The 24876-nt window shown below is 42.4% G+C and overlaps 4 protein-coding genes across 8 annotated transcripts in view; 3 read left to right on the top strand and 1 right to left on the bottom strand.

The window, feature by feature from the left end:
- The window catches only part of LOC118409611 (transcription factor IIIB 90 kDa subunit-like), an 11807-nt gene extending 5981 nt beyond the window's left edge, over window positions 1-5826 (top strand). For both annotated transcript variants that reach the window (XM_035810757.1, XM_035810766.1), the window contains exons 5-10: window positions 1-79; window positions 503-709; window positions 977-1062; window positions 1379-1460; window positions 1885-1946; window positions 5508-5826. The exon at window positions 1-79 is cut by the window's left edge and continues 65 nt beyond it. In XM_035810757.1, coding sequence (XP_035666650.1) covers window positions 1-79; window positions 503-709; window positions 977-1062; window positions 1379-1460; window positions 1885-1946; window positions 5508-5804 — 813 coding nt within the window. In that variant the 3' untranslated portion in view covers window positions 5805-5826. The remainder of the gene's footprint in view (window positions 80-502; window positions 710-976; window positions 1063-1378; window positions 1461-1884; window positions 1947-5507) is intronic.
- Window positions 5827-5853: 27 nt separating this feature from the next.
- Window positions 5854-9408, top strand: LOC118424396. The gene is made up of 7 exons (XM_035832946.1): window positions 5854-5888; window positions 5984-6022; window positions 6318-6348; window positions 6578-6662; window positions 7206-7292; window positions 7904-8324; window positions 8604-9408. The coding sequence occupies exons 1-6, from the start codon at window positions 5854-5856 to the stop codon at window positions 7954-7956; spliced, it is 330 nt and encodes a 109-aa protein (XP_035688839.1). The 3' UTR covers window positions 7957-8324; window positions 8604-9408.
- A 1086-nt stretch (window positions 9409-10494) lies between these two features.
- LOC118424456 (testis-expressed protein 30-like) lies at window positions 10495-12166 on the bottom strand. Its single transcript, XM_035833028.1, has 4 exons — window positions 11903-12166; window positions 11426-11477; window positions 11017-11046; window positions 10495-10685 (listed from the first exon to the last, which is right to left on the bottom strand). The coding sequence occupies exons 1-4, from the start codon at window positions 12164-12166 to the stop codon at window positions 10510-10512; spliced, it is 522 nt and encodes a 173-aa protein (XP_035688921.1). The 3' UTR covers window positions 10495-10509.
- A 613-nt stretch (window positions 12167-12779) lies between these two features.
- On the top strand, window positions 12780-23955 carry LOC118424708 (legumain-like). 4 transcript variants are annotated; one of them, XM_035833393.1, is made up of 16 exons: window positions 12901-13047; window positions 13264-13268; window positions 13406-13548; window positions 15736-15833; window positions 17187-17268; window positions 17624-17709; window positions 18072-18147; window positions 18610-18672; window positions 19140-19209; window positions 19663-19781; window positions 20334-20423; window positions 20873-20959; window positions 21415-21531; window positions 22040-22207; window positions 22521-22588; window positions 23292-23955. In XM_035833393.1, exons 3-16 carry the CDS (start codon window positions 13426-13428, stop codon window positions 23332-23334), a joined length of 1290 nt encoding a protein of 429 aa, XP_035689286.1. In that variant the 5' UTR covers window positions 12901-13047; window positions 13264-13268; window positions 13406-13425; the 3' UTR covers window positions 23335-23955. The 4 variants fall into 4 exon arrangements, with proteins under 4 accessions (XP_035689294.1, XP_035689313.1, XP_035689286.1 ...); XM_035833411.1 differs by having other exon boundaries at window positions 13409-13548; XM_035833401.1 differs by lacking the exons at window positions 12901-13047; window positions 13264-13268 and adding an exon at window positions 12780-12894.
- Window positions 23956-24876: the final 921 nt, after the last annotated feature.

Raw genomic sequence — 24876 nt, forward strand, 5'->3', positions numbered from 1 at the left:
GAAGATGGTACGTCCTCACCTGGAACCCCCTGCAGCAGAGTGGACTCTCCTAGTGTGGTGCCAGGCACAAGCTGCTCAGGTGAGAAAATGCCCTGTTGGTGACCCTCTTGGTGATGGATTGATTATTTTGTTGGTTAACTGTTTAATTGATTGATTGATTGATTGATTTGAAGGTTTTTTGATTGATTGATTGATTGATGGATGGATGTAGGGAGGTAGGGATAGAGGAAGTGAGGGGGGGAGGAAGTGAGGGAGGGAGGGATTTAGGCAGAGAGTGATTGATTGGTTGCTAAACATGATAACTAAAAAAACTTATGTCATTGCATGCATTCCTGGGACTTTTTACATTTTGGGAATGGTCCGGACTTATGATGAGTTCATATCCATAAGAATTAGAACATAGCTAGGCTGATCTTTTAAAGAACATCCATGGATGTTATATAGGTACATCCTATGGGGGACCTGTTTTTTTGGCTGTACAAATTTGCTGTTCTGTTACCAGGAAACCCCCCTGAACAGAAGCATTCAGAACAGCAGCATTCGGAACAGCAGCTACCTCAGGAACAGCAGCTATCAGAGGAGGAGGTGATGGGGAAGATCCTGTCTCCCTTCGCTGGGATCGTGCCCGCCCTCGGACCGGAGCCCACGCCCGAGAGCCTCGGTATCAAGGACTCGCTCGACGAGTGCCTGAAGGTCGCGTCAGAGAAAGGTGGGTGTGTCCTGAAGGTCATCTGTTCAGCTCTGCCCATAAATGAAAAGGAAAGTTATACGATGTTTATTTTAAATAAAGCCGAAAGTACATGTAGGAAATTTTTGAAAAGTACAATGTGTACCTAGAAATTTTTTTGTAAATTTTAAGCTGTCTGTTTTTGTGTTGTGTTGCCATGACAACAATATGTGTTGACGTTTGTGTTGTGTTGCCATGACACCAACGTTACCATGACAATAATGTACTCTTGATGTTTGTGTTGTGTAGAAGAAGGTACAGAAGATGAGGATGGGGAGAAAGAGGAGGGAGGAGAGCTGGACCTGACTGGCATCAATGACGAGGAGCTGGACTGGGTAAAAGCACTTTTTTGTACACTTTTTTTATACAGGTGTTATTTCATATTTGTTTCTTTGGAAATTCCTGATCCTAAGAACTGGTTATTGGAATTGAAGTGGAGTCACTCTAGAAGTCAGTCTGCCTGCAATACTGCCAGTTTATTTAGTTTGTTTTATGCTACTTGTTCAAATTGCCACATGCCATTGACACAGCACTGTGACTGATGGAAATACATCACTATTCTGCAGAGCTGTTTGAATATTTCTAATTCTGCACTCTTTGTTTTCTGCCCCGTGTAAGCAGCTGATGCATCATTTTTGTAATGTCTTACAGTTCTTGTTAAATGACGAAGAGGTTAGAATAAAAACAGAGATCTGGACTCTGGCCAACGCAGACTATATCCAGAAAATGAAAGGTAAGGGGATTCTATTAATGTGCCTAATCACCTATCACAAGCATCAGTGGTTGGCATTATCTCTTTCTGCCCAAAAAATGTGTTCATTGGCAGCCAATCCTAGGCTTGTCTACATGTCAGTGATGCTATATGGTAAAAAACAGTAACATTCTGTCTTCCACCAAGTGCTTTTTTCGCTTTAGATGCTGACATAAGGCTGGCAGCCCCTTGTACAAAGGAGCTTCAGGTATAAGCCTCAAGCATGAAACCACTTCCCATCCAAGGTCTTAGGGGAAAGCAGTGCTATGACATTGGGATGGGCGGCTAGCCATTCTGAAGCTGCATTGAACTATTTGAAAAAGAAATGCTTCATCTAACTTGATGGCTGCCTTACCTTTCCTTCTTTCCTTATTTCTCTAACAGTTCAACATGTTCTACTTTCCAGAGAAAGAAGAAAAAGAAGCGCTAGAAAAGGAACAGGGCATTCATAAACCAGAGCAGAAAAAGGTATGACTGTTTTTTCTTGCCGAAGAACATTCACTCACTCATTATCAAAACATGGCTGGAACTTAACAAGTGGTTGTGTAAAAAAATTAGTCTCTTCTGAGTCTAGCCATTGATAGCCGTGTCAGGTGAGGCTGAAACCTGATCCGTGTAAACAAAGAGCTGTAACAAACACCTGCATTCACGGGTGGGCAAGCGGAACTGTGACCTAAGAATGCTTTATACATCACAAGGTTAACAAAATGGCAGCTGCACCATCAAGTTTGGGGGCGCAATTTAGGGAAGAACTGTCCTGCAGCATCTGCCTGGAGCTGTTCACCAGGCCCAAGGTGCTGCCCTGTCAGCACACCTTCTGTCAGGACTGTCTACAGGACCTTGCAGGGAACAACAGACACTTGAAGTGCCCCAACTGTCGAGAGCATGTCAGGCTGTCACGTAAAGGAGTTGCAGGTTTCCGTGACAACCACCTGGTTGCAAGTCTGTGTGAGAGGCTGCAAAACCAGGCTACACTGTCAGGGGAAATAAGGGAACAACCCCAGTGCAGCTTTCACCTGTCTGAGGTGCTCAAAGTGTACTGTAAACAATGTCAGATTCCAGTTTGTGATCAGTGTTTAGAAGTGGCTCATGATGGCCATGGCACAACAACAATAAAAAAAGCTGCACTAGAAAGGAGTTTGACGGTCCAGCCCTTGATCAATGAGGGCAGGGACATTCTGGAAAGTTACTGCAGCTTCATTAGAGGTCTGAGGGAAAAGGAGAAAAACCTGAATAGACAGAAACAGCAGAGAGACAACAGCATCATTCAGGCCTACAACAAAATGGTACAGAAACTCACCCAGGGAAAATACCACCTCTTGTCTGAATCACAACAGAGTCACAGAGAGAACTTTGAGAAAATACAGACTGAAAGGGACAGAGTGTTGGCAAATGCCAATGAACTGTCTGCTGCTTGTGATCGAGCAGAACAAGAACTGCAGCAGGGATGGGGCGAGTTTCTCAGTCAGCAAGCTGCTTTGACAGAGGTGGTAGGAAAGTACAGAGGAAAAGCAGCACCAACTCCTGTACAAACCCAGCCTGCTGTCTTTCAGCCCACAGACACCCCAGTGCCAGTATTGGGACATGTGACGGTCCAGCTTATCCGATTGACAACAATCCCACAAGCAGCTGCATCTAGAAATGATGCAGCAGGGGGCATGGGTCATCACCATGGTAACCGAAAGCAAGAAGCACCTCAGTCTCATGATCAGGTGACATTTGGTGGGCTGGGATCAGGAACAGGACAGTTTGATAATCCATGTGGTGCTACAGTGTCAGATGAAGGGGAGATCTATGTAGCAGACAGGGGGAACCAGAGAATCCAAGTCTTCACCCTGCGGGGAACATTTGTGAGACAGTTCCCAACAGTTGTGCCATGCGGACAGACGTTGAGCCCACAGTGCATGGCCTTGGACGAAGAGGGGAACCTGTGGGTGGTGGGGGGGACAGACTCTGTTCACTTTGCTGTGCACTATGACAAACAGGGCAGGGTGCTGAGGAAGTTTGACCTACAGAAGACAGGGTGGAACAGAGGAGTTGCCGTGGACACAAGGAGGAAGCACATCCTCATCACACAAACCAAAGGACGATGGTGGGACAACCCCCCACCACATGGTAAAGTTTTGGTGTTCAGGCCAGATGGGACACTTGTGAGAACTGTGGGTCAGCAGCAGGGGATGCAGTACCCATGGTCCATCACTTTGGATGGGAAAGGGAACATTTTTGTGTCGGACTGTCACAATCACTGTGTCTATGGATACAATAAGAACGGACAGTTTTTGTTCCAGCTTGGTAGTGAGGGAAGTGGTGAAGGTCAGCTGAAGTATCTTCGTGGCATCTGTACAGACAGGGCAGGTAACATCATCGTGGCAGACTGGGGAAACAGGCGTGTAGAGAAGTTTGACAAGACAGGAAAATTCCTGGACCACATCATTACCAACCTGGCAGAGCCACATGCTATTGCCATGGCAACACAGGGACAGCTGGTAGTGACTGATTATGCGTGGCACACAGTCTCCATATTTCACTGAAGCTGAGTCAAGTGATGAGCAAACTTCACTACACACTGATATATTGACAGCGAAGTTGATGTGATTTGACTCATCAGACAATGCTGTACTTCATGTAACACATTCCGAACTAAAACAAGAAATTCTACATACAAGGTATATGTTGATACTAAGTTCTGTACAACATAGTATCGTTGATGCACTCCTTAGAAGTCCCTTCCAAAGAAGTGCAGTCCTTTTCACCCGCATGCAAGTTGTGGCGGAACCCAGTAACATCTAACTAAGTTGGGACTTGAACACTGAACCATTGTGGACTGGAAACAAGATTGTTAAACCCAACACGGTAGTCCCTCTGCAGTCTCTGATGACTCCATTACTGATGAATGTTTCACAGACAACATTTGAATTCCTTACGCTAGTCTTTCTACACTCTGCATTATGACCCTACGACAGTGATTGTTTGTTTATTGATGCACAATGTTAACGTATCAGACAATAGTCACACATTCATCATCTTTTTTTATTGGTATCCTAAAACTTATAATTTCAATCTGACATATTCACACTCAGTTAGTCAGTAATTACTGGCAGCACTACATTATCCTGGTGTACAAAGGGCCATCATGAATCAAGCCATCACTGTATTTTATTTTACTGTATTTACCTGTATAATTGATGTATTCAGCTTTGTATATGTGTTTACTTGTTCATAACTTTGTAATGATATGGGCCTCTGTGCCTGAAATAAAACCAAAATAAATCAAAGTATTGATGTCTGTTTTTCCCCCTCATGTGCAAACTGCTTGCAACAAAACAACACACACAAAACAAATTTTTGGCCGTGTGCACCAAAAAAGAAGTTTTCAATCATACTATACATCGTACAAAGCAGCTGCATTATGAGCGGTATATGCCATTAACTGCAAAGAATAGTGGAAAGCGGATACTAATGTCATAGAATGTCAACATCAATTCCAAAGACAAAGAAGAAGATGTGAAGGAACAAAAATGAAGAATCTATTGCTCGGTATACCATACTCTCGACTTTTCTGACCACTTAGATTTCATAATGAAGGCAACATTTTTTTTTCACCAAACTTTTTTTATTCACATGCATCAGTTCTGGGTTTCAGAGAGGATGACATCAATATAATCAAAACAACATGGCCCTACTTAGTGGCTAAAGCCTCTGTGGAAGGGGGTTTGACCAAAGTTAGGTACTGTAAATGCATATAAGTTTGCGGAGATTTAATGTCGCGGTAGCGGGAAAATGGACTTGTCGTGGTGGTTTTAATTTCGCGGTAGCACCATGCACTGTAGTCTCTTACTGCCATGGAAAAATGTTTGCAGTGGTTTTAAATTTGCGGTGAATTGGCAGCTTTGGAAAATTTCTGCATTTACAGTATACTAGTACATTGTACTATAGGAAAACCGCCGCGAAAACCGCGAACATTAAACCACCAAGTTTTTGCAAGTTTCTGCATTGACAGTACTCATCTTCCTGTTTGTTCAAACACAGAGGAGAAAGCCGAAGAAGAAGCAGCCCATCCAGGCCAGCACGGCCGGTGAGGCTATTGAGAAGATGCTTCAGGAGAAGAAAATCTCCAGCAAAATCAACTACGACGTTCTCAGGGACCTGAACAAGGAGACGGAGACCAAGAAGCCGCTGGAAATCACTCCGAACCGCCTCACGCCGAGCAGACTGCAGCAGCCCCTCATGTCCCCCAATGTTCCAGCCAGGACGGCGCTCAGACTACCCACAGGGGGCAGCAGTAAGAGGTGGGTTAAAGATCCAGGAAGAGGCAAAATTCTGTGAATAGTTTCATCAGGTTAGTCAGACTACCCACAGGGGGCAGCAGTTAGAGATGGGTAGAAAGGTTGAAGAAGGTCAGACATCCTGGTCAGAAGATACGCCATAAAGCAGTTATTCAAGAGGTTGGATAGGATTTTGGAAACAGACAGATGTTTCAGATAGTATCTACTACCTTTTATCAGTGACACTGAAGAGATAGATAGAAGGGGAAGCAGGAAGAGGTGAGTAGAAAGGTTGAAGAAGGTTAGACATCCAGGTAATGAGATATGCCAAAAAGCAGTTACTCAAGCAACTGGATATGATTTTGGAAACGGTCAGACGTTTCAGATAGCAGCCACTACCATGACAGATATTTTACATTCTTCTGTTTGAATAAAGGATATTCATTCATTCTGTGTTCACCTACCAGTCAGTATTTCATGAACCTTTCAGTTTAAAGTTCTTATTCAAGTAGGAAGTTCACAAGTGCAAAAAAAATATGTGACATGATCTTTTGTTGTTTTTTCCTCTCCACAGACCTCACCTGAAAGTTGAGGAGACTGAAGAGGTGAGATTTTTTTTCTAGTTGAAGTATTTTGTAAGGTGTATGTTATCAAACTGGAATAGTTGATGTTTCCTGCTATTAATGCCTGTCTACCTGTGTTTTGCCTAGTACTCCTGTGTCAGGGATCCCAGCAGCAGTATAATCAAATAATGGATACTAGCATACTACTAATGTTTTGTTTAGCTGACATTGTCGTGTTGTCTTTTGTTTATGCTTATGTTTGTTTGTCCAGAAACCTGTTGTCAAGAGACCAAAACTGGAGGGTTCAGAGGTTGTGGTGGAGACAGGACCAGTGGAGTATGCAAAGGTGGAACCAGGTACGTAGGTCCTTGTAAACACAGGTGAACAATCCAGGTATGCCCTTACAATTGTTTAACAATCCAATCCAGTAAACCATCTGATTACATTCTTATGAAAAAATACAAGTAAACAATGTAGAGATATCCTTACAAACAAATACAAGTAAACAATTGAGGTGTGCCTGTCATTTGACATTGTGGTGCAGATGCATGAATCCAGCTGATCCTCTACTTTTCTCTCTAAGTTTGCATCTGAGCAAATGGTGTGTATTGATGGGATAAGGATGTGATGAGATATTGTTAAGTACGTGTACATTGTATTGGAGGTACTGTGCAATGATGTGTGTTGATGGGTGAAAGATGTGATGAGATAGTGTCATGTATTTCAGGTTAAAGATGTGATGCATGAGATGATGTCATGTATTGCAGGTACCATGTGTAGATGATGTACAGTAATGGGGTGCAGATGTGATGAGATGATGTCATGTATTGTAGGTACTATGTGTGAATGATGTACCCTAATGGGGTGCAGATGTGATGAGATGATGTCATGTATTTCAGGTACCGTGGACCATGAGGAGGAGGCTGAGGAGGATTACTACGAGGAGGATGAACCAATCAGTGCAGCCCAGCTCATGGGCAGGACAGGTCAGTACAGCTTTGTTTATCTCACATGGATGACATTTATAGTAACAAGTAGGGGTGGATACCGGTACAGAAAATTCAGGTCCAGGTCCGTTTCAGGTCCAGAGGATCAGGTCCAGGTCCGGACCTGATTCAGTATGTGAAAACTTGTGACTGTAAAACTTGGTGGAAATTACTATAGACTCCAATCTACTTCGCTCTTGTTATTTTCCTCGACCAGTAAGCCGCAAAACGTGTGAATGCTTGGTCAGATAACCTGTTAATTTTCAATTAGGTCCAACATCCGGTCCACCAAATTTTTTCAGGTCCGTTTTTTCTGGACCGGTCCTATAAGAAAAAACGGTTTTGTACCTGTACACTCTACTGGTACCCAGCCCTAGTAACAAGTGAAGGAACAAAAATGAAACATCTATTGTTCGTCGGTTGTACCTTACTCTGCGTGTGTCATTTCTCCAACCTTTCTGACTACTTAGACTTTTACTTGATAATAATAACTTTATGCATCCCAAGCAGAGTTGGGAATCTATGAACATGTTGTTGCAAAAGTTGAATTTATGAATCTATGAATATGTTGCAGAAGTTGAATTCACGAATCTATGAACATGTTGTTGCAGAAGTCGACCATGAAGACTATGATGACGGCTATGACATGGATGAGTATGATTGACAGCTGTCAGCATGGAGGGGAGGGACCAAGCTACTTGCCATTCTTCCTCACACAGTTACTGTTGTAGTTATGTTTTTTTTTTGTGTTTATTCCTGCCACAGTACAGTCTGTGTGAATTATTTGAAAGATGTAAGTGTACAAATGTATTTATTTCTCATTTACTCGTTGTGCAAGATGAACTGTTTCGAATCTGCTCTCAGTGTTGTCTTGTGACAGACATTGTGACACAGGATGCTCAACCAAAACAGTCTGACCTGCCCAATTAGACCGCTCAGGATAAAATATGGCGTATGTGGACAGGATTTTTAAAGCTTGTGTCGATGGGAAATTTATCTATGGGTCCACACTGGCCATGTGGTCATGTAGAAGTGGTCAGTAGTAAGCACGTCACCGGAACGTACTGCGCCTGCGCGAAAAGAATAGACATGCTAAACCTTGCTAAACCCCCGGTTTACTAAAGGGCCGCATTTAAGAAAGTACGTGCGTATATAAGGGTAAAACTCCGTGTACGTTTTACATGAAACCATGTCTCTAACATATACTGTGCAACAAGCGGGATTTCAATGCAACGTTGACCAAACCAAGCCCCAAAACACCAGGGTTCGCGCAGGCGCAGTACGTTCCGGTGACGTGCTTCAGTAGTACAGGTTTGACTGTATTTTGAAGGAGCCTGGTGTACAGATTAATTTATTTATTCCTAAAGATGCAACGTGTGTATTTCCATACGAAAAGGACACACAGTTACCCCCCCCCCCCATGTCAATCTCGATAGAGTCAACATTTTAGTGCTGTAAGTAGATAGAAGTAACTTTTTATTTCCACAGTAAAAAGGAACGGTACAGTAAACATTTCTGCTTTTTTGATTCAAAAGTTTCTAATGTGATATGGATACAAAATGATACTTTTGAAATACAACAGTATTTTGAAAATACAAAATGTACCCCCCCTTCTCTATTTAACACTTAGTTTCAAACATATCATTGCTCTATACATGCCATCTCAACCATTGAGAATTTCTTTTGAACAGCGCCAATGATATTTAAGTAATTCCAAGTGTGTTCACACAGTGTTGGAGATGTACAGAAGTTGAGAAATGTGTTATAATGTTTGATACTGAAAAGCCAAGTTCCCTAGTTTTTGGTCTGTTTGTGTCAGAGCAGAATTGACAGTACAGTTTTAGATTGAGATAAAATAGCTTTTTGTTCTGCATTTGCAACAGAAATGTTCAGAATATGTTTCCAAGACTTCTCTTTTCAGGAATTCATAATATGCAAATAATTTCTTCCATTTCAGTTTCTGTCAAGTTTTTGGTACTACTAATATTTCTATCTACTAGTAACTATGTCCCTGAATAAGACTTTCAATTCCACTGACCCCCCTTCCTTTCCTGGTCATTTCTAACACTGATCATTACCACAACTGAGAACAATAAAAAATCAGATGTAAATTACATAACTTGTCAGAATACTTTTTGCCTTCTGTCGTGTGCTAATTTCTTCTGGTATCTGCATTGATGTAACGTTAGCCTTTCAGCATAACACACCAGCTGATAACGTCTAGGTAACTGATTCCCTACAAAAAAAGAAGCAGGAATCAAACAGAAAAGTGCATGCCATCTGCAGTGATGAACCTGCATGGAAAAGTGCAGAGTTGGACAATCTCATGCTATTTCAACGATATTGATGGAAAGAGACTACGAAGAACAAAACGTGCTATGAGGACTTTATCCCTGCTTCACTGTATTAATCTGGATGAACGATGATGATGATGATTTAACTGAAATTGAACTTGAACACAACATGAAGGAGCAGTTTTAAACCAAACGTTTCGTTGTCTATCGTCTCCTATTCTTTCTCCTCTTCCTTCCCCTACTCCCTTCATCTGTCTTCTCGGTCTGCGATGCCCTTTTCTGCCCTCCCCTCTCCTCCTCTCTCGTGCTGCCTGCGTGCCTGTCTGTCCCTTCAAAGACAGCGTTACACCATGGAGCGACGGCTGAGCAGATTTCCTTGCAGACGTCGTCTGCCGTACGCCTGGGAACGTTCACGCCGTGGTCTCCCCCCTCCACCCAGCACACCTTCGCTGCCCCGCCCATGGGTCTGACATGTTCACTGAAAACGTTCAGGCATTAATTGATTCAGATCCAGGTTTATCTTGACTTGGGACATTTTAAAATGTAATACACTGTATACACATCAATTGTATAAAACCAACTAAGTCATAGTACATATAGACATTGACTGCACTCCCTCCCTCACCAAAGTTAGGTAATCATTACACCCGAGTCAAGGGCGCAGGGGAGGGGAGTTTTGGTACTAGAGAGTTGGTCAGCCGCAAAGGGGAAACATCAACCCAACCATGGACTGACTCCCCTGGCTAATTTCCCGAATTTTGTTGACTATAATCCCCGTACCCTTGTAGGTGTAGGAAGGCCTGGAGGAGGCTAACCCTAACCACAAAACCACGACCTCCAATGGAGATACCTATAGCCCCTAATGGGTCTAATCTTCCAGGGTCTAATGTTCCAATGCCACCCATAACCTTGACCCTTCTGACCTACCTGAAGCAGCCAGCTGGGCACATGGGATCTCTGGTACCACTGATGAACAGGGTCGGCACCCTGAGTCTGAAGACGTCTGTGCGGAGCTTGTCGGGCTTTCCCGGGGGGTGGAGGGGGTACGACAGGCAGAGCACCCCCCTCACAAACCCTGAGGTGTCCGCAAGTGCCACGCCTGGGGGGGTGGATGTCCAGATTGTGTATGAGGGACTGACTCTAGCTTTATAACATCAAGCTTCACAGTAAGGCAGCGTGGCAGCAACTAACTGTGCCACATCTAGCTGTAAGCATTGTCTAAAATGAGTTTACATCAGTCCTAGGTTGATGACTGGTACTTGAAGGCATGACTAAATACTTTTTTTTCTAATTTTCTAGTGATTAACATACAAGATGCAAAAATTAGTTTTGTAGAGTGGAAAATATTGTTGAAATTTTGACAAACACACACACATACACACACACACACACACTAACATATATGCGCACACACAAAGACACATACATACCTGCTGCAGCCCTGGAGCCCATGGAACGACCTGGGGAAAAGGAGGAAATATCATTCGAGATTTGTTCCTAACCCAAAATAAAACATTAAGAAGATTGCAACAAAAGGAATTTAAGACGATTACAGGTTATTATTATTAACAAGGTCAAAGATCTCAACAAAGGAAAGACAAAAGTTCTAGTTAAGATACTGTAAATGCAGAAACTTTTGTGGTGGTTTAATGTTCGCGATTTTCGCGGTGGCCACTTCACCACGAACTTAAAACGAACATTTTTCCATGGCAGTAAGAAAGTATAGTGCATGGTGCTACCGCGAACTTAAAACCACCACGAAAAGTCCTTTTTCCCGCTACCGCAAAATTAAATCCCCGCGACCTTAAATACATTTACAGTATCTGCTGATCAACTAACCTCCAACGATGCAGCCCTGCAATGTAGGAGTGACCTTCTTGCGTAGATAGTCCTGAAATATGACAATGGCAACCTATAGTAACTGTAAAACTGCTGCATCTCCGGTAAGGCCATGGAGGGCCATGCTATCATCTCTTTGTAGCAAAAGCAAGTTAAATAACTATAAGCTGCAGCAATAAACTCTGCCAGGTGGATACCCACATCCCACATCCTACAATAAGCTGAACACCATTTCCAGGTCAGGGTTCAAGCTAATCTAACTTGTAAACAGTTATTGTCCAGACTTGATACATTAATAATGTCCCGACATGTTTTTGTTTGTGTCTTAGTGGCCTTCAACTTTGACATATTACCCAAACTGCATCGTACTGTGCATGTGCAGCTCAAACTGTGAGGTAGCTTATAGCAAAGAATAGTACTACTTAAATAATCTCATCTGTTGAACTGTTGAAGACCAAAAACAAGACAAAAGCCCACCAAGACAGCGGTGAAGGCCCTGATCCTGTAGCTGATGTTCAGTCCCTTGCAGGTGAACCGGAGACACAGGTAACCTGCACCTGCCAACACCTGTGCCACGCCCCGCAGGTGGGCGTGGTCCATGTCTCCTCCTGCTCCATGGGTCAGGATCACACCGTACCTGGGCTGCCCTCTGCTGGGCCGGGTCAGTACTGCAGGGAGGTGCTTCTTGTTGAACGGGATTTGAAGCTGAAAAATTACAGTGAAAAACAGATCATCTGTCATTGTTTTATCTATCTAGATATTGATAGCAGTATAGCATTGCTGCAGTGTTGCTATTCTGTTATTGCAACACGAAAGTGGTAAATGGTGGCTGACTTATGCCAAGTTATGGAGATAGCCTTGCAGTGCCGGCACACGCGTGGATTCTGCAAAACCATTTTAGACAAGACACTTTCTGACAGACATAATGGATTTTGAACACAAAAGCTCGTGCTACTTGAATTTGAAAACAATAAAGCTAAGTAAGTAGACTAACTTCCTGTATCGTCGTTACGTCCTCATGCAGTAGCTCCTCTGTATCACTCATGGCCGCCGTACCCATCCAACCATCCAACAGAGTTCGAACTCGAAGTACTTTCTATATAGCTACTTTCTATATAGCCGAGCAGCTCTGTCAGTCTGTGTGTCGTTTTCCAAATTATAAGCCCCTTTACTCAGAGAGGAAGCAAAAACATGAGGATTTCACATCGCTATTTGACATGGAGTCGGGGAACATTATGGGTTGTGTCAGACGAGCTACGCAATTTCATCGTCAGACATCTGAGATTTGCAGAATCACGACGTAAAGTGCCACCTACGCTATCCTTTATCAAACCCTCCCACCCCAAAACAGTCTTGTTTTTCCCGCCATCAGCTTGACCTTTGCCCTAACGCGGAAGTGAAAGTGGTCACGTGACGGGAGTTCAGGGAGAGGTTGGGTCAGTAGGCTGCAGGTATACAGTAAACAAGAGGTGCGTACTTTGTTTGCCTTGTCATTGTTTCCCGCTGTTTGCTTTGCCTGATAAACTCTCCCCACTCGTGTGATCACCCTTAAACTGTAGATAGCGGTAACTGCTGGTCTCCTAGGAACAAGGGAATCAGGGAAGCAGGTCCGGATCCGGAAAGTTCGTATGTTTTACCAAGACTTCTTTCTACCAGTTCTGCAGTTTCTTCCTGAAGTCTTTCAACAAACCTGCTGATCAATAGATCTTTAAAATTATACTTGAGTGTCACTGAAGAAAGACAGTGGTTGCTACCTCTAACGTTTGATTGTTTTCAAATCCGTCCAGCTTTTTTTTAGTATTACACTGTAACATTGCGTATATTTCCCAACCAAAGATAATTTGTCCTCTACTCTTTCATCAGGCCTTCAATCTCTCACCATCCTTTGTTAGGTTGCACTAGTTTCGGTTGCGTCATGCTGTTGTGTTAGTTCCTCTTTCCGGTCCTTCAACATTCTCTGACCTGTTTTGTCCCACACAGTAGCTGCCAGAAAAGCCGAGATGATCGCCGTACTTGTGCTGTCGCTGCTCGGGGCCACCCTCGCCCTGCCCCCGAAGGAAGGAGGGAACCACTGGGCGGTTGTGGTGGCGGGGTCCAACGGCTGGGGCAACTACAGACACCAGGTACGTACCTGCAGGAAGAACTGAGCTCTACCTGTAGATTAGTTTCAGAAGTATTTTGTGGGTTTTTAGAATAGTGCATTTTTGCCTGATCTCTTTGTCCTGCTGGGCTAGCTGCTGTGGGGTCCCAAGGGACAACGATCTGTTGTTGCCCCTCTGGAGTATCATCTGCCACCTGTTTTACCTGCTGTAAATGGTCTAGAACAAGGGGATGCCATACATCTGCTTGGAATGTAAGAAACGTCAGGCCCAGTGATCTCTCACTTACTGTGACAGGAGAAGGTTTGTTTTTTTTAAATGAAAGAAGACAGGAGGGTTACTTCACTTGCTTGTAAAAAACCAGTTTGTTTTCCCAAAAAATGTTGGAGCACAGAGGTTAAAAAGACTCGGAGAAAGGTATTTTAGATAAATTGCAAAATGCCTCTTAATTGGGGGGTCTTAGATTGATGAAGACATTTGCACAAACACAAGATTTCAAGGTGTTACTCTTGAAAGGGCATGTTGATTTCCAGAAAAGTGTTTGAACTTGAAGACTGAATGTAACTTAAAACGCACTTGTGCAATGACTTGCAAACTGTTGTGTATTGTTAAATGCTTTAGTATGAGGTCTGTATGATCTCTATAGAATGGACAGGTCTTTGACTTCCTCACAGTTCAGTCCTAGTGTGGACCATGCTTGTATAAGTTGTATAATACATGTACACAGTTAAGACAGTTTGTTTGTCAGTGTGATTTACGAGGGCCTCATATGTCAGGTAGAGTCTCATGATGGTCATGGGATGATTTTTGGCAAGGTGTGTCAATGTTGAATGGACTGTACCATTGGGAGGGGTGTACAGTGTATGCTGCAGTCTCTCGGCCAGATTGACTACAATTGCACGAGTGTAGAATTCAACAACTATTTATAACGAACACACACTCATTTGTGACGAAAGTTTGCTTTTTAGATTTTGTATTCTGATGATGGTTTCCTACTGGAAGCGGTTTTGAAAGAGATTTTCCTGCCGGAGTGTTGGCTGGCATGTTTCCTTTTGGCTCAAGGCCATTACTGAGTTATAATGTTTGAGTTGCTCCTTTGGGTTTTGTACCTTAGCACATAGGAACAGTGGTTGTTGGTTACATGGAGCAGTTTATTGGTGAAATAATAATTCAGGAACTAAACTCAGTGAAGAGTTACCGGGTAGTTAGGAAAAAATTAAGAGGCATGTGGTGACGAATTATGACGTTTGTTTTCTCTGTATGAGAGAGGAAGTGAGAACATTGGCACATGACTACAAAGGATTTCATTTTCAAGTGGTAACTGGCAAAATCTTCCGGTCAAATATCTGAAGATCTTCCTATTAGTCAACTGAGCTGCTCAGAAACAACCCAATAAACTGAACAAAGAGTAACCCTCAAAATGTCAGGGTCAACTTACAGTTACAGGCCTCATAATCAGCCAATAACACTGAGAGGGTCATTGATCTAATTTTCAATGGGAAGTACAGAAATCCGAAGTGGTAGTTGCAGTGTTATCAGGTCTTGGAGTGTGTAAACCGTATCTCAGGAGTGTGTAAACGGTATCTACGAGTGGCGACATTGTGTGCACAGTGTCGGGGGCGATAACCTTTTAGAGGTGAGTCGGCATAAAACTAGCCTCACCTGTCCATTCTCACCTGGCGGGCGTGTCTTTTGTTTACCTGGAGTCACGAGGGAAGGTGACAGACGTTGCGTCATGCGTCCGCCGTCTGTTGTGCTGTGTGTCTGTAGTCATGTGACTGTTATGACTTTATTAATCTGTAGCAGTTGTACCTCTACTGTAATTGTGGAGAATTGTAATTTGTGTAGAATACTGGGCTTGGTTCACTGATTTGTTTACATATACAGCAATGGTTACATCTACAAAAAGGATAACGTTATTATTTTCCCAAAGGTTTGATTAAAACATGTTGATGAATAACTTTGAGTCATGCAATGTTCAAGGCTGCAAAAGGAGTTTTATTATCAAAAGTGAACCAGTCGTATAATAGAAGTATATGAAAGAATGGTTGAATTTTGAAGACCCCTTGCAGTTCTTGTCAAACTGCAATGACAAAGTGCATTACCTGCAAGATGTACAAAGAAGAGAAATTTGGACATCTACATGATGGTTTACTGGGTTTCCAATGTTGCTGTATTTTTATGATAATTCTGCTGTTGCCATGGTTACAGGCCGATGCCTGCCACGCCTACCAGATTCTGCACCGTAACGGGATCCCTGACGACCGGATCATCGTCATGATGTACGACGACATCGCAAACAACGAGGAGTGAGTTCAAATTCAACTGTTTTTTTGTTGTTGTTTTTTTAAACCTGTAATGGGAGGTGCCCCAACACGGTACGCTTTTTCTTGCGCTGAAACTCATGGCGCTCCATCGCTAGTTGCCTGAGAGTGGTCAAATTTTGATGACTGAATTTTTTACTCATAGATTTGAACAATATACTTGAATAAGAAATGCATTCATGTGGTTCATGAACCTTTCGCGCTGCGTGTTACAAGCGGCAATCACTGAGAGACAATTTCGTGTATGTAACCTTCCAATTTTGTGCTACGCGGGACAGTGTGCCTAACTCGGTACGCTTTTTTTTTTATATTTTGCTCTCTTCAGAAGTAAGTGGTAAATCTAAGTACACAGAAAAAATAATAGTATGATATTTTAGCTTTCTTTTGACAGTAAAATCGTGACTGTATGTACTTCTTGTCTCACATGAGGAAGGCTGTACCTAGAACAATCCAGCTGATGTTTTACGGGCAACGGGCTGAATGCACTGATTGTGAATGCCCGACTAAAAAAATCATTACGAAAAAACGACACAGCCAACATCAACAAAACTCTGTCTGATTATATGAAAATATCATCTACATCTCTATGTCAAGTCTTATTTTCATAGACAGCACGAATCATTTGTTACAGTCAAATAAATCTTTGGAGCGTTCTCTAGTCTGCCACCTTCACAGCCACACTCCCTTGGGAGTACAATGGTGGCAATGTTTATGTCGCTTCCTTTTGGTTACTTTTCTACTCAACAAACATTTGAAGACCCATATTCATAGTGTTTTATGGAGCTTTATTTATGTGTATCATGGCAGTTGTGTGACTGCTGGATGAGTTCGTATAGTTAGCGACATGAGCCGCCAATACGCAGAGGCCGGTGACCGCAGTGATTCAGCACTGTCAACATTACTGTTAGAATTCTGCTCTTAAAAAAACATGAAGTAAATATGTTAAAGTAGACTTGGAATGCAAATTAAAGCTGTGTGCATGGACTTGGTTTATTTACCTTTGTAATCAGCATAGTCAGTGGCAACAAACACGGTGTACTTATGGATAATAAGATCAGCAAAAAATCCGTACCGTCTTACGACGGGGACCGTCTTAGGGCGGCCCCCGTTATGTGTGTACCAGTATTATAATAGAAGTAGGCGGTATGTGGGTAAGTCCTGGAAAGAATAAGGTCAGGGACCATCAATAAAAGGCCACCTGTTGTCTTTGCTTAGAATTACAGTCGCACTTTCTATTCATGTATTTTTTGCCCATTTTTAGTTCAAAGGACAATTGCCATGAAGCAAGACTTCAGTTTTTAGTTTTGCGGAATTTCTGACAATGTTCACTTTCCCCAGAAACCCGACCCCCGGAATCATCATCAACAGGCCCAACGGCACAGATGTGTACAAGGGGGTTCCCAAGGACTACAACAGTGAGGTATGTTCTGAACACACGAATGTCCACGGACACACACACGGACAGGGAAACACACACACACACAAACATACACCTGGGCACACATAGCACTAACTAGGTACAGATGTGTACAAGGGGGTCCCCAAGGACTACAACGTTGAGGTGTGTTGTTCTTTAGTCCTTAAGACATTAATCTTAATTGTGTTAATGTACTTCATTACTACTAAATAAATCATTAAAAATAGTTTATCCCCTTCTATTTTCTAGTGAGAAATTTACCTTTAGCATCTTGGTTAATGCTGCCATGTCTAAGTATTGTTATAATATATGTTCTGAGTATACACTCAAACTCTGACATGTTTGTGACATGTTTTAGGATGTGACTCCCGAGAACTTCCTGAATGTGCTGAAGGGAAACAAGGAGGCCATGGCGGGGATCGGGAGTGGAAAGGTGCTACAGAGGTGAGCGGTGAGACGCGTCTGTGTGTGTGTGCTTGCATGCGCGTGGTGTGTGTGTATGCAGACGCACGCACGTGTGTGTGTGTATGTGTGTGTGTGTGTACTGAAAGGAAACATGGCAGGAATTCGGAGTGTAAATTTTCTACAGAGATGAGACATGTGTATGAAGGGGATAGAAAAAATGCTCTATGAAAAAAAACTTTTTTGAGGGTGTTGGGGCATATTTTTGATCCAACATGGCCAGAGTTTAAAATCTGCAGAAATACTGACAATCTCTTGCTACACCAAACATGGAATGGAAAAACCCTTCATGAAGTCTGGGTCATTATCAGGCTCTTAATGACAAGACCCTTTGTTCCCCCCAGCGGCCCAGAAGACAATGTGTTTGTGTTCTTCACCGACCATGGAGCGCCAAACCTCATCGCTTTTCCTGAGTCAGAGGTAACACATTTCTCTGGATACTATTGCAACAAGGGTGTCATAGTGATAAGCCCGTAACTTAAATGTTATGGCTGATACCAAATTAGACTGATCCTGACTGGTCATCATAATCAGCAGTTCAACCAATGATAGGATGGCTTTTCGTGGTAATCGACAAATAAGAGTGTGGCTTCATGTCTGTCAAGTATTTGAATTTTTATGAACTTCTTATTCTGCATTTCTACATTATTATGGAGGTGTGGGGCTAACTACATGTACTAGATTGGCCTCAATAAGGGTTCAGTGGGCAAATATACTTGGCTATTGAGCTCAATTCTGTGAAAACTGGAATGAGTGGAAGGGCTTACTATTAAAAAATGTCTTCCTGATGACTATTGTTTCTGCCATTTATAACGAAACAATTGCAACAGCTAATTTGTAATGATGCGTAAGTAGAAATTTAGAATTTTGTGTTTCTCTCAGCTCCATGCGAAGGACATGATGGAGGCTCTGCAGTACATGCACGACAACAACATGTACAAGAACGTGAGTAAACGGTTGAAAAAAATCAAGTAAAACATGTCAATGTGTCAATGCCTGGCCTTTTTTTTGTGGTTATACTTATAGAGTTGAACAAAAAGTGAAATTCTCACTGTGACTGTGCTACTAGCATGTTCACAGATTTTTGTACTGGGAAGCAACTTTTGGAAAAAAAAAGACTCAGTCTGTGATGTCAGTGTTGTGAAAACTCCTTTGCAATGGCTAAAAACTAAAAACCAAAAACTTAGCCTGAGTGCATTCGATTACAGTGCAGGGAGCCCAGGTAGTAATTGGATGGCACCCAGGCTACTGAAAACTTACTAATCAAGAAATTCTGATGTGGGCTGAAAGAGGAACATTTTTTGCTGAAGCACAAAAGAATAGAATTAAGCTTCTTTGCTGCCATGAGCCATGATGTTTTTGCTTTGTGTTTGTATATGCAAAATTTAATAATGTGCCCCTCCCCACTGCAGCTGGTGTTTTACCTGGAAGCTTGTGAGTCTGGCTCCATGTTCCACAGACACCTGCCCGACAACATCAACAGTAAGTCTTGCATCTCCAGGGTTTGGCAAATTTACGTCATCAACAGGCTAACTAGGAAGACATTATGGTTCCATTGGTTGTCAACTTTGCTAATCAAACTAGAATTATGACCAGGCTTGTAGCCAGCACCCGTCCTTCCATCCTTTGACGGAGGGATGGAAAACAAATTTGCCCATTTCGTGACAGACAAAAATCGATATGTAAAGATATTTAAAAAAACTGTCCTTGTGTAATTTTTCACCGAAACAGATGCCATTGAACAGCTTTGTCTACCAGCAAATTTTATACTTAAAAATGCAGGAAATAGCATTTCAGAGTTCACCAGGGGTATGCTCCCCTAGGAACATCACACCTTGGGTGCTTGATAGGATTTAAAATCGAGGGGACGGAAAATGATTTCAGGCTGGCTACAACTCTGATTATAACATTCAATGTTTGTAACTTGTTTTGCAGTTTTCGCCACCAGCGCGGCCAACCCCCACGAGTCGTCCTACGCCTGCTATTTTGACGAGAAGCGGGAGACGTACCTGGGCGATCTGTACAGCGTCAGGTGGATGGAGGACTCAGACACGGTCAGTCGCTTCTCGATGAAAAACTGACATGGTGTATAAGATAGATTTATTGACCAGTCAGTAAACACTAAAATACATCGCAGCATCTTCTGCACAGTCGAAGATGCTGAATTGCACATTTTAGAAATACATGTACTTCATACATGTGTAAAATCTAGCTTAAAGAAAACATACAGTTACAGAAGTCTTATCATGGGAATAAAGCAAGAAGAAACAACTTATTATACAAAGTAGTAAATGAAGACTGTAACTGTACAGTGGATAGAGAGATATAATGGGAGATGTTTTCAGGTATATTGTATTTAAAAGGTGGCATCCTTCCTAAGGTGTATTCGTAACAGGGCATGTGCGAGGGGAGTCAAACCTCTGGGTTCTGGGCTAAACACCTTACCTTTTTGTCACAGCAACACCACTAATAACTTGTCTGGTTAAAAGTTCACGCATTGAACTTGAACGTGACTGTGTGGAACTGACAGGAGACAGTCCTGTATTTTTGTTTGAGCCCTTGTTAATTCCGGAAGAACACAAACATGTACCATTTGTTGCCAACAGGAGGACCTTAAGAAGGAGACTCTGCAGCGTCAGTTTAAGATCGTTCGGCGCGAGACGAACACCAGCCACGTGCGCGAGTACGGAGACATGGTGAGGCAAACGCTAGCATAGATAAGCACATGTATATCATTGTCAGTTGTTACCTACTTGTACAAAAATGTATGTTGTTCTGGTTTCACTGTCCAACCACCACCCTGGTAGAATATGTGGGCCTGTCATTTCTGGCTAGATGTCCCTTATAAGTAGTCAACTGTGTTCACTATTTCCCTTAGTGATGGGTCCCTTTGACACTTTGTGATGAAGCAAAATGATCTGTCACAGGGTCTGGTATCTCTTCTTTATTCCCTTTCTTACTTAACATGTTGTTAAATAGACAGTAATGTAGCTTGCTGACCTGAGAATCCCCAGAAAGTAGAGATATTAGAACAAGTTAACACCCAGAAATTACTTTTGTGTTGGAAGAAAGTTTAGCTTTGTACTTTGATTACTACCAACACATATGAGCTTCCATGATAATATCCTGTGTTGTTTCCCTGCAGAGCATGAAGAACATGACACTGCTGCAGTTCCAGGGAGGCCGATTCGACGTTCCCCTCACCCCCCTGCCACCCTATCCTCAAGTGCCTGTAAGTATAAATGTTTCTCTGAAACACCAATACAAGGATGTGACTAAATATGGTATTGTAGCACTCTTGTTAAGACTCACAGTCAAAACTTTTGTATAACTGGTGGGCAAAGTTAAGTCTGTCAGAAGATTGTGCAAGAGTTAGGAGATAACTTTCTACTTTTAATTATCAATTGAAAGATAGTTTAAGCTAAGAAATATTTTTCTAATTGTATGCAGTATAACAGAAATGTAGATAAACTTAGTGTTGTGAAACTTTACTGTAATAATAAAATAGCATCTGGGGCTTTGTACATGTTTCCATTGACACGTAGAAAACGATGTTTTCAAACATGAATGGTCAGTGTGATGGTTACCCCCCTATGCTCCGACATTCCCTGACTGAGCCTGAACATGTGGCTGTTAGAACAGCGGGGCGTTTCTGTAAGTAGTTTACTGTCCTCCATCTGTCCCCAGTTTGATGCTGTTCCTGCACCCGAGGTGAAACTCGCCGTCCTTCAGCACCGCATGAAGGTCGCCAGGACGGACGAAGAGAGGTCAGAGGTCACCGACCTGATCAAACAGGAGTTTGCCGTAAGTCTGTCAAAGTTTCATTTTCATTTTTTACAAAGTCCTTCATACACAACCAAAGACTCCATCAAATCCCATGCTGACGTTTCACTAACCGTCTGGCTGTACTTCACACTGCAGCTATAGATGTCACTGTTACAATGTGATGAATGCGGTCCCAAACATGGCTGGGTCTATATCCCACCCTTATCACAGCAGTTTATGAATAGAGTAGATTTTCTGATCCATATGCTATCTGATAAATCTCTTCATAGAGAGTGACCATAAAGTTCTCGAGTCATAACCAATGAGTATGTTACAGCGAGGAGGTTTTTTTTTAACCTCCTTGGTTACAGCATCAGCAATACTGAAATGATGACATTTTGTCTGTCTCCTTCTTCATGGCAATAATGCCTGGTTCTGCTTCACATGGCATCTAAGTGTTGCTGCAGAACATTATTTATTATCAAATCAACATTCTTGTAAAGAGTTACATTATTCACAAAGGATTATCGTTTACCCTCATCTCCAGGATCGGCAGATGATCCGTGACACGGTGGAGACCATCGTGCGGAAGGTGGCGCAGGACCAGGACCAGGCGGATCGCGTGCTGAGAGACCGCACCCGGGACCTGACCGCCCACGACTGCTACAAGCGCGCCGTCTCGCACTTCCGCCGCCGCTGCTTCCTCTTCAATGTGGTACGTGTTAACTTTACTTTACTCAGGGAAAGAATCATGCACACACGCATGTACAGATCAGCATGTATTCAGGTTGAGTCCCTACGTTCACACATCGTTTCTCCAGACGTGCGAACTAATCAGTGGTGGGAGATATAAACTAGTCTAACAATACACTCGTTGTTCTTGGGTCTTATTCCACCAAGCGTTCCCATCCCTTAATGTCATTTTGGATGGCACAAACCTGTTATCAATAAATTTTTTGTATATGGAATAGAATTGTTCAGATGTTTTTCCATGTGTTTGTATAACCTTGACCTTCGTGCCCCTTCAGTACGAGCACGCCCTGCGCCACCTATACACCCTGGTCAACCTGTGTGAGGAGGGCGTGTCTGTGGACAGGTGAGTATTGAGGGATGTTTATGTGTACAGGTAAACTGCATAAGGGTATAAATATAGAATACAACACGCCAAAAATAGTTACTCAAGCAACTGGATATGGTTTTGAAACGGTCAACACGGTGTATTCCGTATCACCCGAGGTCCCAGCCCGACCATGGGTTGGATCGCCTGACCGCTATGGTTAAGGGCCACAAAGTGACTGGCTTTGATGTGGAAAAAAATATAGTAGGGTGCACTTTTACCAAAAATGGATATGTTCGAGTTCAAGGTACAAGCCACAAAATATTAAAAAACAACAAAATCCTGTTGGCGTATCGCCTTCTCACGCCCACTTTGAAACGCCACTCTGTGGAGGTCGAATAACTGCAGCCGGCTCACACTAGAAGGGCAGTTGTGTAATGGGTAGCATTTATACACAAAATAGAAAACTTTCACAATCCAAATCATTACAGCCTCAGAGTCGACACCTTTCGTGACCACGCAGCACAAGTTATATCTGGCTGCCCCTCAAATAAGGCTTTTCACTTCTCCTTTTTTATGTGACACTGTACTACTTTATGTACCCGCATCATAGACACGCATAAATACTGTGTTCTGCTACGTTGAACAAAAAGCTGACAAGTAGCGATGAATATACCAGCTGTGGAAGAATCAATTTTTAGATAGGGTGTGAGTATTGATGTTCTGTTACTCTTTCCTCCAGGATCACCGGGGTCATGGATCAGGTGTGCATCGCTCGGAACTGACGACGCTCCTCTTCAAGGGCGCTGAACATGCATCACACCGCATTTTAGATTTACTGGAAAGTGTTTAATTTTCGCTTATGATCACTTTTAACATATAGTAAGGGCTCAGAACAGTGAACAACTTTAATTTGATTTTTACAGAATGCTTCAAGTTTTTCTAATGATTTAACATGTATCAACGGCATAAAACAGTGATGCACTTTTGAACTTTACCGAGTGCTTCAATTTTTGCTAATGATCACTTTTAAGATGTTTTTAAATACATATCAAGAGCTAAAATTATTAGATGTTCTAATTACATGATCACTATTGTTACAATTTACAATAAGTATAATATTATACAATACTCATATATTTTGATCAAATCTGAATGATCACATGCCGCGAGGATGATGATGATCACTATAAATTGTATATCGCTGCAGACTCAGAAATTTTGGTATCATTGTTATAATTTGGTGATTGTATTTCATGCCATATTTGGTGCACTAAGTTACATGTATACCACTTCACTTCAGCTGCAGTGTTACATTTAAAAACATCTGTGGAATGCCTCTGTATTTTATGAAATGCTCAGAGTTGGCTTCATGAGATGTTATGAAGGAATGCATGTTGTCGTTTTTTTTAAAGGAGCTGTAGACTTGGGTTTTTAGGAGCTGTAAACTTGGGTGTTCCCTTTCAAAGAGCTGTGTTACTTAAACATTTGTTTGTGTCACATTTGTAACAGATTCTTAGTATCAATTTCAAACATTTGACAATAATTTTTTATATCAACATGAAATTTATGTGGCAGTTTTTGTTATCCATGATGAAGGAAATGAAATGGACCTGTTAATTCCTATGTGCAAGAATACATAAAAATTACACTAAAGCTGTCTTCCTTGCCTCATCTTTGAGAGTATTTTTTTTCTGGTATATGGCTACTGCAACATATGTAAATGTAGTCTATGGTCTCTTATAACATGGAAATGGACACTCAGTCTGAAAGTTCTGACATCTAAAACTTCACTGTACATTCAGCAACAAATTCACAACAGATGTTCACTGTTGTTTAGTAGAGCATTCCTAAGCCTGGAGGTGTGAGGCAACTGCAGGTAAAGAGTTAACGTTACGAAAAGAAGACAATAGATGTGCACAAACCAAGTCTTTTAATTGGTTGCACCACATTTCAGGATGTGGTAGCTTGTGTAGACGTGCATGTGTCGCACCCTGACTACTGGCATATAGCAGGCCAGGCACATGTAGAGCTACATGCAACTGGCAACCTACATTTGTATACAGGCCAGCTACATGCAACTGAGAACCTCTACAGGCCAAAACATGTAGAGCTACATGCAACTGGCAACCTATACAGGCCAGCTGCATGTGACAGACATACAGGCCGGCTACATGCGACTGAGAGCTTCTACAGGCCGGATACATGTAACTGGCAACCTATACAGGTCAGCTACATGGACTGGCAACCTATACAGGCCAGCTACATGCGACATACATACAGGCAGAGTACATGTAGGGCTACATGCGCCTGAAAACCTATACAGG

The sequence above is a fragment of the Branchiostoma floridae genome, chromosome 1 (assembly GCF_000003815.2).
Source record: "Branchiostoma floridae strain S238N-H82 chromosome 1, Bfl_VNyyK, whole genome shotgun sequence".
NCBI lineage: Eukaryota > Metazoa > Chordata > Leptocardii > Amphioxiformes > Branchiostomatidae > Branchiostoma > Branchiostoma floridae.